We start from the raw sequence: 12,430 nt of genomic DNA, 5'->3' as shown, positions 1-12,430 counted from the left end.
CATTACGCAGTGCCTGAAATAGTCCCCTGCTATTGAAAGTTTCCAAGGGGACTATTTTCAGGCGCTGCGTAATATCATTGCGCCTCCTGTAGCCATGTTACAGCAGCAAAGTCCTCAATTATTACACCAGAATGAGAGTGTAGTTCCTAGCTATATATGCCCAGAAAATGGCAACTTTTAATTTTCCGTCAGTCTTAGTACACGATGTCACTACAGAAGATTCAAATTTTAAAATAGGAAAATATCAAAACTGGTATTTTTTTAGCACGATGCTAATGGTCTAATCAGATTCAATGAATTATGCTAAGCTATGCTAAAAGTGGTACCGCCAGACCCTGAGATTGGCTGAATGGATTTCAAAACGGTAAGAATCAAATGTTTAACTCTAGGGGAGCTGAAAAATTAGCATATTTTCAGAAAAGGGGAGTGTCCCTTTAAAGTGGGGCCTGATTTCTGTTGGTATTCTATGATGCAACATTACTGAAAAATGAAAAGTGGAACTAAATCTTTACACTTTTTAGGATGTGGTGAATTGCAAACAGACAGGTTGGACGTAACAGATACCCCGTAAGAGGAATGCAAACCAGTCAGGTGCTTTACGGTTTGCTGAAACAAGGAACAAGTACATACTATGGATTCACCACAATGCAGTTCTCTGTATAACAAAATCATCACAAACATTGTGAAACATGAGATCTTTTTCATATCAAGGTATTTCATTGTAAAAAATATTACATTTCGCATAAATATATGAAAATTTAACACATACAATTTTTAAAAACAATGTACATTTTTGGAACAATCAAGAATGTACGTTTACTGGAGAGGAAACAGAAAGACTTTATTTCCTGATTTGCAACGGACCTCCTTGCAGTTTAGTGGGATGTGAAACGGACCATCCTCATGCCTATCAACAAGACCCTGTTAAGAGTAAAGCATAGGTTACTATAGGTTAAACCCTCACACCATGACCTTTGCTTTCAATCAATACTACAAAAAAAAAAAACGGTCTTGTCCCTGTTTAATCTATGATGCAAATTTGAGTTGGTATTGATACCTGCAATTCTGATAAACATTCCCTTTTCAGTCTTTCTGTTTGATCACCCACACACCATGCAAGACTTACATGGAAAGATGGATCCTGTGAAGAAAGAGTGGCCATGAGTCTTTATACACACATTTTACTGAATCTTTGTTTACAGTTACAATTCACAGTATTAACCTTATAAAAGGTGCTGAGGTTGAATTCATTCATGGTTTGATCCACAATTTTAATGAGCTCGAGCAACTGAGGCTTCCCAGTCGAGATTTCCATACCAAGGAAAGTCCTAAATGACATTCCAAACATGTTATTAAAACATTGCACTGCCCGTTTACTAGAAATGAAGATAAACTAGTTATTAACAGTAATGAAATACCTCGTCTTCTCGGCATTACAATACACCCTAAGTGTATCAGCCAAGCAGAAAAACCTAGGGAAACAATCTTGGTCACAAACACACACATATATAAAAATGGCTTGGGCATAATTAAAAAAAGCGACAAGATAACAGACCTTCGAAACTGCGTCAAGCTGGTCCGAATGGACTGGATGAATGGCTGGATCCAGTGATGTCGTAAAACCACCGTCTTTGAGATGCTGACGTGAAACTCTTCACACGAGGTCAGAGATATGCTGTGAGAACCTGCAGCCTCTATTATTTTGTCGAGGAGCTCCACAAACCCCTCTACTGGGTCATCTGAAAAAAAAGTCAAAGGTCAGCTGTTTACCATAAAAACCATTACAAGATTCCTTTATGTAGTGTGTTTTGTGTCTTATTCCAGTAGGATTTGATGGTGTCTATTGGTGTCCCACCAACAGAATCCAACACATTACAAGTATTGACAAACAGAGACTATTCTAGTTGTCATTAAAGGGGGCATTTTAAGATGTCAAAGAAATCTTTGGTGTGCCCAGAGTACATAAGTGAAGTTCTAGCTCAAAATTTCTACTTTGTAAATGTGAGCAAAAATGTGTTGTTTTGGGTGTGTCCTTTTAAATGTAAATGAGCTGATTTCTGCACTAAATTGCAGTGCCATAGTTGGATAGTGCAGATTAAGGGGTGGTATTATCCCCTTCTGACATCACAGGGGGAGCCAAATTTCAAAATTCTAGGTTGATACAAGAACTGGGGACCCAATTAGAGCACTTAAACATGAAAAATGTCAGATTTCCTATTTAAAACTAATACAACTCTCATTATAACCATTAAATGAAATTTTCTGTGTGTTTTCATGTTAGGATGGTAGGCAATAATACACCCTGACAAAGTGCTTACATGGCAAGTACACATATGTGGCCCAGTTGCCCCGCTGGTGCTGGAAGGAGCGCAGTCTTCCTCCATGATCTTTACTGTTGTCAATCCACTGCTCTTCTGATTCCTTAAACATCTCCTTAACAGACTCAGGCAGGGGCAGACGAGGTGTCATGATGGCTTTCCTCTTATCAGATACACCATCCAAAGGTTCCTCCCTTACAAAATGAACTATTTTATTATGTGTGAAGTAAGCGTGTTTTTGGCAGATTGATGGCCATTTACAAATATCATGGTTGAATTATTCTTATTGTAGTGAGGCAATGATGAACTTCTGGTCACTGTGGTTTTACTGTACTAAATAAGATCTGTTAATCTGATGGACTGGGCTAGCAAATAAAGCGTGGATTGAAACAGTACACACACGATGAAACGCACCAAACCTGGTTTCAGAGTCAGGTTTTGCTCTTTTTTGAGGAGGCGAGCCGTCATCTTTGGAGGAATTTTCAGTTTCATCTTCGGAGCTGCTGCTGTAACCGACGATCATACTACAACATAAAATCCAGAGCAAACGAGCAAAACCTATTTTTAGCAAACGACCCTCTCAAATCTGTGATGACAATGCTTCCGTTGAAAACAAACGATGCTTCTTTATCATGGTTCCCTACTACAACAAGCGCACATTTGAATGGTTCCGCCTGTTTAAGATTCCGTCTCTCTAACACAATCCTACAACACTTAACATGTTATAAAGCAAATGTTCTTGTGTGCACAAATGTTAAATATATAAACTAACCTTGCATGTTTAAAATACATTGAGGGACAAATATAAAGAGCCTGCATTTACAAATGCAGATGTATGCTTACCGAAACCATCAACTTTGATAAATTCTCCAAAATGATATTTATAATAAAATATCAACTGGACATTTCTTTAAACTAGTAATAGTCACACTTTAATGCGTATTTATGTTGTTCGAGGTTTGAACCTGTACATCCAAATGCGTTTTTGAGTAAAATAAATGAAGTTCCGGTATGGTTTGTTAGGATGCCCAATTATGTGTTATACAGGCTCCCGTGCAGCTGTCGGGGTTTTGGTGGTCAGCGGGCTCAGACCGAAATAAAACACACACTATGTATTGGGCTCTCCCCAATAACCTGCTCCATTAAATGCAATGCAAACGCCGAAAAACCTGGAAATTTTTGTTTTTACCGAGCGACTGGAGAGTTGGCGGGGTTTCGCGTGTTTTTGTAGGCACGGAGCGGGGGGTGCGGCCTAGGAGACACCGCGGACCTGAGGAGCATTCGCGGCCTTACAGACGATTATGTGCTTATTTTATTCTTGGGAATAAACATGCATGGTACCCGGTACTAAAGAAGGTAAATGCATTTGTGATTATAATGGAATAAGACGTGTATGTCAGGATAAAAATGTGCTAAAGCTAAAGTTAGCATGTTAGCCGGTATTCGTTAGCCATTTTGCGAAGCTGTGTGTTTTTCCGGTGGTTTGAAAACATGCCTGTTTAATATATGTTTCACATACATTTTGGATAATTTAATGTTGAGCTGGTCTATGTTAAAAACTGTCATTGGTATATGCACATAGCATATATTATAGGTAAGTTTTGTGTAAACAAATGCATCCTTGTGTGTTATTTCATGTATAACCCATGTATGATTTGGGAAAGCACTCATTTATTCAGTGAGAGGGACATTTAAATATTGTGGATTAAGGGGCATTCGCTCTGTGCCCTAGATGTTTGGAGCATTGCATTGTAATTTTTCATCCCGTCCTAACCATGTCCTTGTTTGTTCCTTATAGGGCTAAATCAGATGATGATAACTAAAGGTTAATCTTCTTCACCAAGTCAACCAAGTCCACTATCCTACACAAACGCACCTTGGGCGGATACTCGCATCCCTGTGCACCAAAGAGCTTTCCCGAAGGAACAATTCGATTTTTCTTCAGCTGTCGTTTTCACAAGAACTGTCAAAATAAGTTCCTCTCTGCCTCCCCACGTCTCCCATCGTGGGCAGTCCAATAATCCCTTCCCCCTGGATTCACACGGTAAGAGGTCCAACTACGGCACAAAGCTGAATCCGTACACCAGAGCCCGTATGACGGAGGCGTGGCAGCAGCACTCTGTTGCCCCGCCTCCAGTGGTGCACACCATACCTCCAGGGGCGGACGCTCTGGGATGCGCCGTCTATGGCATCGTCCTTGACACGGCCCTCCAACAGCAACAGTCCCAGCAGCAGCAACAACAACCACAGCAGCATCATGGTCAGCAGCAGCACAACCAACAGCAGCATCCGGCGCAAGCGCAGCAGCCCTCGCTTCACGTAGGCAACGAGGGCGGGCACAAGTGTGGCGCGTGTGGCCATGACATCTCTCATCTGGCTAATCCGCACGAGCACCAGTGCATGGTTAGCCAAGATCGGTCTTTCCAGTGCACGCAGTGCCTTAAGATCTTCCACCAAGCCACTGATTTGTTGGAACACCAGTGCGTGCAGGTGGAGCAGAAACCTTTTGTGTGTGGAGTGTGCAAGATGGGATTCTCCCTGCTGACCTCTTTAGCACAGCACCACAATGCCCATAACAGCACTAACCCTATGAAGTGCTCCATATGTGAAAAAACCTATCGACCAGGTTCCTCTGGAAATGCCACGCCCACTTCGTCCACCAGCAATGCAGGGCAGCCGGCGAACGATGAAGCGTCGTCCAGCGGCAGCGCTGCCGTTGGGACGTCCGGCCAACCTACTTTCGAACCTTCACAGCCTGAGAAGCCCTACAAGTGTTCTGTGTGTTCCAAAGGATTTCGTCATTTGTCCGAGCTGACCCGTCACGAGCGCGTCCACACAGGCGAGAAGCCGTTTAAATGTGAAACGTGTGACAAAAGCTTTAGCCAATCCTCTCACCTGGCCCACCATCAGCGCACGCACAGCTCCGAACGGCCGTTTAAGTGCGCAGTGTGCGAGAAGAGCTTCAAGCATCGCTCTCACCTCGTGCGGCACATGTACGCCCACTCGGGCGAGCACCTGTTCAAGTGCAACCTCTGCGAGTTGCATTTCAAAGAGTCTTCCGAGCTTCTGCACCACCAGTGTCAGCCGCAGGGCGCCCGACCGTTTCGCTGCGCCACGTGCGGGAAGGGCTTCAAGCGTCCGTCCGACCTGAGGCAGCACGAGCGTACGCACTCCGAAGAACGCCCGTTTCATTGCGAAGATTGCCAGATGAGCTTTAAACAGCAGTACGCCCTGGTGCGGCATCGGCGCACGCACAAGGCCTCCGCCGACCGCCCCTTCAAATGCAACCTGTGCGACAAGGGCTTCCTGCAGCCGTCCCACCTGTTGTACCATCAGCACGTTCACGGCATGGATAACCTCTTCAAGTGCGCCTCCTGCGGCAAGGGCTTCAGTCAGTCCGGTGAGCTTCTGCGTCACAAATGTGGCGAGGCCTCATCGACGCCCACGAATCCAGACAAGCCCTACAAGTGCGACGTGTGCGGAAAGGCTTACAAAAAGGCAACCACGCTGCAGAGGCATCAGAATTCCCACTGCACCGAGAAGCCTCTCAAATGCTCGCTGTGTGACCGTCGCTTCCTGTCCTCCTCGGAGTTCGTGCAGCACCGATGCGACCCGTCGAGGGAAAAACCTTTGAAGTGTCCCGACTGCGAAAAACGCTTCAAGTACTCCTCAGAGATGCAGAGGCATAGACGCGTCCACACCGGGGAGAAGCCTTATAAGTGTGCTAGCTGCGACAAGGGCTTCAAGCAACGTGAGCACCTGGCCAAGCATCAAAGCGTGCATGCCAGAGATGCCCAGTTTAAGTGTGTGTGGTGTGGAGAACGTTTCGCGGATTTGGGAGCTCTTCAGGAGCATACGGTTCAGCACACGGCCGAAAGTGGAGGCTACCCTGTGTCCTCTCTTATTCAGTAATCTGTTCCCCAATCGTAAAGGTTATAGAAAGCATCAAAACGTATTCCCCGGTCAAAATTTTCCATGTAAATTATACCTTGTTTTCTTTGATGCATACCTGTTTCATATATTCAAGTAGTTATGCCCTTTTTATTCCCATAATTACTGAATTATTAAATTTGATTTGCTGTGGTTTTTAGAGAGACAACATGTTGCGAAAAATCAACATAGTTAATAGGTAAACAGTTAAAGGATTAGTCCATTTTCTTAAAAAAAATCCAGATAATTTGCTTACCACCATGTCATCCAGGGTGTTGGTGTCTTTCTTTGTTCAGTCGAGAAAGAAATTATGTTTTTTGGAGAAAACATTCCAGGATTTTTCTCATTTTGATGGACTTTGGTGGACCCCAACACGTAACAGTTTTGATGCAGTTTAAAATCGCAGTTTCGGAGGACTCTGGACGATCCCGGATGAGGCGTGGGGGTCTTGTCTAGTGAAACGATTGTCATTTTTTACAAGAGATATAAAAAATATGCACTTTTAAACCACAACTTCTCGTCTATCTCCGATCATGTGAAGTGCCAGCGCGACCTCATGCAATACATCATCATGTCAAGAGGTCACTGATGACGAATGCGAAACTACGCCCCAGTGTGTAGAAAGAGGACCGTTCCGACGTTGTTGTATGCCGAATGATACCAATTAATGTCTTTGTGTCAGTTTATTGTTTAAAATTGTCAGCAAATGTGCGTTTCATATATGTAACACGTGACCATTAAAACTGTTGCGTGTTGGTGTCCATTGGGGTCCATTAGAGTTAGAGAGATCCTGGAATGTTTTCCTCAAAAAACATAATTTCTTCTCGAATGAACAAGGAACGACATCAACATTTTGGATGACATGGTGCTGAGTAAATTCTGAATTTTTTTAAAAAAAAATCCCTAATCCTTTAAAGAACAATGTGTTTAAATTTGGATCTTGTAGGGAAAACAAATATTTTTCCTAAAAGCAATGGTTTTCCACTCCTATAGGGCATTTGCTTACTTCTAAGTGGTAGTGATGCACGAATGATCGGCATCCGAAACTATTCGGCCGACAATAGCAAATAAAATTGTACCATACTGCCGAAATGTTTACTACACTACGCTAGCTGCTATATGTTTGCGTCATTAAAAAGTTAAAAACGTAAACAGTTTTGGTCTATTCGTTTATTCGAAATGTATGAAAATGTTTTTGGACGAATATTTTCGGTTGCCGAACATTCGATGCATCCAAGTACAAACCACCCCATTTCTTCTCTTACATTGACAAATTAAATAATTCAGCTACACTTTCACTTGTTCAGGTTGCCTCTCATTTAAATTTTTTTTACAACTAGACATTAGAAACTATACTCTGATTTGTAGCTATGCTCCAGAACGAGTGTATTACACTCGCAACATTGCAAAAAGTTTAAAAACCAATTGTACATATAATCGAAAATCATTCTCCTGCATTTAGTTCGCCCCACATCTAACCGAAAATGTGAATATCAAAGGGGACAAATTGTGCTGTTATGAACTCTTTGAGCTGTATGTATATGAGCGTTCCCTTTGTGGTGGTAACTAATGGTATGTACCAAAAACCATCAACGTACTGTACCGCACCTCTTAACGGGACAGATTGTTAACCAGCAGAAGTTTAAGGACCTCCGAAGGTCCCAACAATTATACATAAATATATAGAATCTATATAGAAATGTAAACTTCACTCATGTATACGAACAATTCACGATTCGCGTCACTACAGTACAACTGTCCTGAATTGCCTACAACCCTCAAAAGGCTGTATTACTGTATGTACATAGTTAGTATGTATGCAACTTGTTTACTAGTCCTGTCATTAGATATTACATTGTCTTTCCTAAACCGCAAACTATTTTATAAGTAGCTTTACATTATGTGCATTCTGATTCACACGTTCTTACGTTTTGTTTCCCATTTGCCTTTTTTAAATTAATCTCAGCCTCTTTGTAGATGTAGTTTGGATTGTAGTTGGTGTGTTGAAGGTTGTGTGAAAGTTTTATACAAAAGTTTTAGCCCCTTGTGTTTTTTTATTTTGCCGTATGCTTTTCTCTAGTACGATCATCTCTTACCTAAAGAAAAGTGTCATTTTCTTCCATTATGTACAGATTTATTCTTTTTTTTATCTCTTAACCTGCCAACATCGTGTCTTGCCAGCAGTCATTTGCCCTCCGTGCATTATCATAAGGGCTTTTTTTATTATTCTTTTATATGAAATGCAAGATCAAAGAAATTTGGATTTTTGGTTACCCAAGATCCAAGTATTCGTTTTGGCTTGTACGACTTTGTTGGATCAGATAACAAATAAGCTGTTTTTGGTAAACCTTTTATTTACACTTACTACAGTTACAGTACATATTCTTCTCGATACAGAGTACTGTTTAATAGGAATCCACTCATAGTGATAAAAAGTCATTTAAATCAAAATTTTCTTTACCCCCTTAACCCAAAACACAATGTCCCATCATCTTGTGCAGTATTATGTGTGATAACCGAAGGTGCCGGCCTTTAAACATCTCCTTCCAAGTTTTCTTTGTCAAATCCTGCACAGTGGGGTAAAAGGGGTGAAAATAACACTTTAGCCTTAACCTGGGGCATCTAGGTGCTTTACAGACCCATTTGCCTCTGAATTCCTCTCACATCCTCTTTATAATATCTATCTTTCCATTGTTTATTAATACCAAGGGGCATTAAGTATCAAAGAGCAGTTGGGATTTGAATACAAAGCATGTTGTTTTTGTTGTTGTTCTCATGTTTGTATATTAATTTTTTTATTAATAATATCATTTAAAATCTATATAAATATCTATTCTCGGCAGAAGTGTCACGACCACAGTGAAAGGTTAAAGGAGTTTGATCTCTGTCTGTCATTTGTATGGACGCGATTAACCTTCCTCTATGGTTTTGAGACCTCTCCACCGTGCATGCCTGCTGTGTTAGTTCCTGTATCCCGTTCCAAGTATTTGCGCTTTTGCGCGCTCATACTTTTTAGCTTTTTTCGAATTGTAGACTGTGGATGAGCTAGTAAGAAAAACTTCATGTGGCGGTTGATGTGACATCTGTATGTAGCATTTAATATACACAGCACTAACTAATAAACCTTTTCATTAATAACGTATAGGTATGTGTCATTTGTTAACGCATGGTATTGAGCTACATTTGAGCAAAAAAGATTTTGACTTAAAGTAAGTTTATTTAAAGCCCACACAGTTCTGCATCTACGGTGGTTCCTCATGGACATGACGATCCAACTCCAGCAGAGATCCGAAGCTTGTCCCACGCTTTAGTGTATGTTTTTAATGCCATCTGAAAATGTTATAATCATCAGATCACGTGAAGATAAACTCTGGAATTCTTCTCTGGAAAAAAATCCTTACCTCTGCTATCTCCACCTTGCGTTCCCAGGCTTTGACGCTCTTCACCAACTGGCTGTGGGAGTCTTCAACTTTGATATATTCTAGAACATGCGGTACTTGAAAGTCGGCCAACTGGCCCCTCAGCTTCCGGTTCAGGGCCTCCGCTTTGCTCCGCTCCTGTAAGGAAAAAGGATCCGTGTTAAGATGTGTGCCTAATGAAGTATAACACTTAAACCTTTTGGCAGCATGAAATTTTTTATTTTTTTTACAAGAGTATTGTCTCTATAAAGTAGCTCAGTGGTTATTCAGTGCCATCCTGGTTAGTTTAGATACTAAAATCTTTAGAAGAGTGGCATTAAACATTAAAGGGATAGTTCACCCAAAAATCTAAATTCTGTCATTATTTAATCACCCTCATGTTGTTTAACACCTGTATATATTTCTATTTTCTGATAAATAATGATAAGCACACAGCTGGTGAAACCATTGACTTCCATAGTAGGATAAACAAATACTATGGAAGTATTGTGATAAATGAACATATTTTGATAAATGATGGTAAGCGCACAGTTGATTGTTCCCAATGACATCCAAAGGATTTGTTTTCCTACTATGGGAGTCAATGGTTTCTACCAGCTGTGTGCTTATCATCTATCAAATTTCTTTTGGGTTCGTTAGAGAAAGAAATTCATGCAGGTTTAGTACAGCATGAGGCCGAGTAGATAGGGACAGAATTTTCATTTTTGGGTAAACTATCCCTTTAAATCTATGCTGATCTTTCTGCTAGTGACTAGTAAAATCAATGTTGTTAAGACATCCAGACCTCTTCTGCTTGCTTGGTCTCCTCCTCCATCTTAACCATTAATCTCCTACGTGAAGCAATGTCACTGCTTAGCGCGTCTGACTCTTGTGTCAAGGTCTGAAGCTTTTCCTGTAAGACACGGATATTAATGCAATTTTGCAGGTACATCCATCCACCATACCTGTAGTACAGGCCAACAGTTGCTATGGGAATGTGCATATCTGTGCAAATCTGGCAGTGGCTTAAGTCGTATTTTAAGGTCACTAAGAATAACCTTAGGACTGGATATCTGTGTTGCAAGGCTTAAAATTATCCTGAAATTGTAGTGTATAGCTTTGCAAATACTGGGTGCACAGTGCTGCATTGAAAATATTTGCACCAATATTTTTATTTTGATGGTCTGTTGAACATCTCACCTTGGTAGAGTTCAAAGCCTTCAAGGTGTTGCATGCGAGAAGTTTGAGCTCTAGATGCTTGTGGTTTTGGTTATCCAGTTGCGTCTGAGATTTGATGTTATCAATCTTGAGCTTTTCAAAGTCCAGCGCCGTCAGGCCCTGAACCATCTTTTCCTGCTGTTTTATTTGGATCTGCAGTTTTCGTTTGTGGGCTAGGAGGGCTGCATTCTGCTGATGCAACTTCTCAATCAGGTTGTCCTAAAAACGGTTTGGGCATCTGATTAGATTCTGAACAGATATTCACAACAGAAATCTGAACGGAAATGTTATTTTACCTTGGCTTTCTTTCTATCCTCAATGTATCTGATAACCTTCTCAACGTTCATCGTCACACTCTTTTTATCCCGCAGTGCTTTACCAATGTCACGATCAAACTGGCCACTTTCCTTTTTAACCTCCGCCAAGTGGATATCAGCTTCTTCAAGAGTTGCCTTAGGAGAAAAGTATGTATAGTATGCTTGTGAGATGTTTGTAACAGGGCCAAATGAGTTGGTTCTTACTGTTGCATAATAACCTTGTAATTGTCCAGTGATCTCTCTGTATCGCTTTTAAGTCTCTTCAGATCTTCACTTATTTGTTTATGTACACTCTGGGCGACCTCACATTGCTGCTCCATTGTGAGCAATCGACTTTCTGGAGTAGGTGCTCTTGTCTTTTTTCTTACACTCTGAAATAAAATGAATAACGTACAACCCATGAAAATTTATTGAAAAATTTTTTACAAATGTGCATGTACAGATAGTATTTTACCTTAAATTTGATAGATATGCAATAAGAAAATACTTTTATTTATAAATAAAATGTATGATAACGTATCATTCCATAATAAGCATAACCTCGTTAAACTAAGCACAAAATAAGGTTTATGTTAAACACACAGGTTAGACGTGTTTAAGGTATGACGTATAAAAATGAGTACCGTTTCCATCTGTGATGCCATCTCTGATTCAGCCTCCATCCAGCTAGTGTATCGTTCACACATATCGATCTCTGCTTGTAGGACAGCATTACGGCGTCTAATATTAGGAAATAAATATTAATTTATGTAAATGTAATTTTATACGAGACGAACTGACTGCTGTGGGTTTAAATGTATGACTGACGTGGCCCATGGCTAGTCAAATAAACTTCAACATTTTAAAAATAGAAATACACGAACTATTAATAGAGGTACTTTTTGATATAAGCTGGGTCTATTTCTATAGTATATAAAGTATTTGTGCCTTACTTTAAATCCTCCACAAGTTCCGCATTGGTTTTACGGTCCTCTCGCGTCTCCGCCATGGTTGCTATGGTAAACGTTGCTATGAGCTCGATTTTGTCCTTAAATTGTGATATATGTTTATAAATGTATTATTTATGACTCTGATATTTTTAAATTAGCATTTTATAATATAAAATCAAAATGACACGAGTAGCATAAAGTAAATTGTTAAGTAAATAAACTTTTTAATGAGACACATTGTGACTAATAATGTTACTATATATACAATGGTAAGACTTCCTCTTTAAATCTATTTCTGTGTGAGTGTGTGAAAAGTCGTA

General features: G+C 40.5%; 3 protein-coding genes across 5 annotated transcripts; 1 reads left to right on the top strand and 2 right to left on the bottom strand.

Moving 5' to 3' along the window:
• Window positions 1–695: 695 nt before the first annotated feature.
• Window positions 696–3,301, bottom strand: usb1 (U6 snRNA biogenesis 1). Of its 3 annotated transcripts, XM_055192735.2 has the most exons (8): window positions 3,162–3,301; window positions 2,738–2,842; window positions 2,319–2,512; window positions 1,556–1,739; window positions 1,419–1,472; window positions 1,223–1,328; window positions 1,058–1,141; window positions 696–921 (listed from the first exon to the last, which is right to left on the bottom strand). In XM_055192735.2, exons 2-8 carry the CDS (start codon window positions 2,839–2,841, stop codon window positions 817–819), a joined length of 831 nt encoding a protein of 276 aa, XP_055048710.2. In that variant the 5' UTR covers window position 2,842; window positions 3,162–3,301; the 3' UTR covers window positions 696–816. The 3 variants fall into 3 exon arrangements, with proteins under 3 accessions (XP_055048710.2, XP_055048709.2, XP_055048711.2); XM_055192734.2 differs by lacking the exon at window positions 3,162–3,301 and having other exon boundaries at window positions 2,738–2,960; XM_055192736.2 differs by lacking the exon at window positions 3,162–3,301 and having other exon boundaries at window positions 2,733–2,881.
• A 51-nt stretch (window positions 3,302–3,352) lies between these two features.
• On the top strand, window positions 3,353–7,001 carry znf319b (zinc finger protein 319b). The gene is made up of 2 exons (XM_055192733.2): window positions 3,353–3,674; window positions 4,117–7,001. The coding sequence occupies exon 2, from the start codon at window positions 4,413–4,415 to the stop codon at window positions 6,228–6,230; it is 1,818 nt and encodes a 605-aa protein (XP_055048708.1). The 5' UTR covers window positions 3,353–3,674; window positions 4,117–4,412; the 3' UTR covers window positions 6,231–7,001.
• Window positions 7,002–8,477: 1,476 nt separating this feature from the next.
• Window positions 8,478–12,353, bottom strand: cfap263 (cilia and flagella associated protein 263). Its single transcript, XM_055192447.2, has 8 exons — window positions 12,114–12,353; window positions 11,805–11,901; window positions 11,400–11,552; window positions 11,161–11,316; window positions 10,847–11,083; window positions 10,452–10,559; window positions 9,650–9,805; window positions 8,478–9,578 (listed from the first exon to the last, which is right to left on the bottom strand). Exons 1-8 carry the CDS (start codon window positions 12,167–12,169, stop codon window positions 9,504–9,506), a joined length of 1,038 nt encoding a protein of 345 aa, XP_055048422.2. The 5' UTR covers window positions 12,170–12,353; the 3' UTR covers window positions 8,478–9,503.
• Between the last annotated feature and the right edge of the window lie 77 nt (window positions 12,354–12,430).

This window comes from Misgurnus anguillicaudatus, chromosome 6 (genome assembly GCF_027580225.2).
Source record: "Misgurnus anguillicaudatus chromosome 6, ASM2758022v2, whole genome shotgun sequence".
NCBI lineage: Eukaryota > Metazoa > Chordata > Actinopteri > Cypriniformes > Cobitidae > Misgurnus > Misgurnus anguillicaudatus.
Note: the sequence above shows the minus strand (reverse complement) of the source record. Positions and strands in the feature narration are given on the sequence as shown.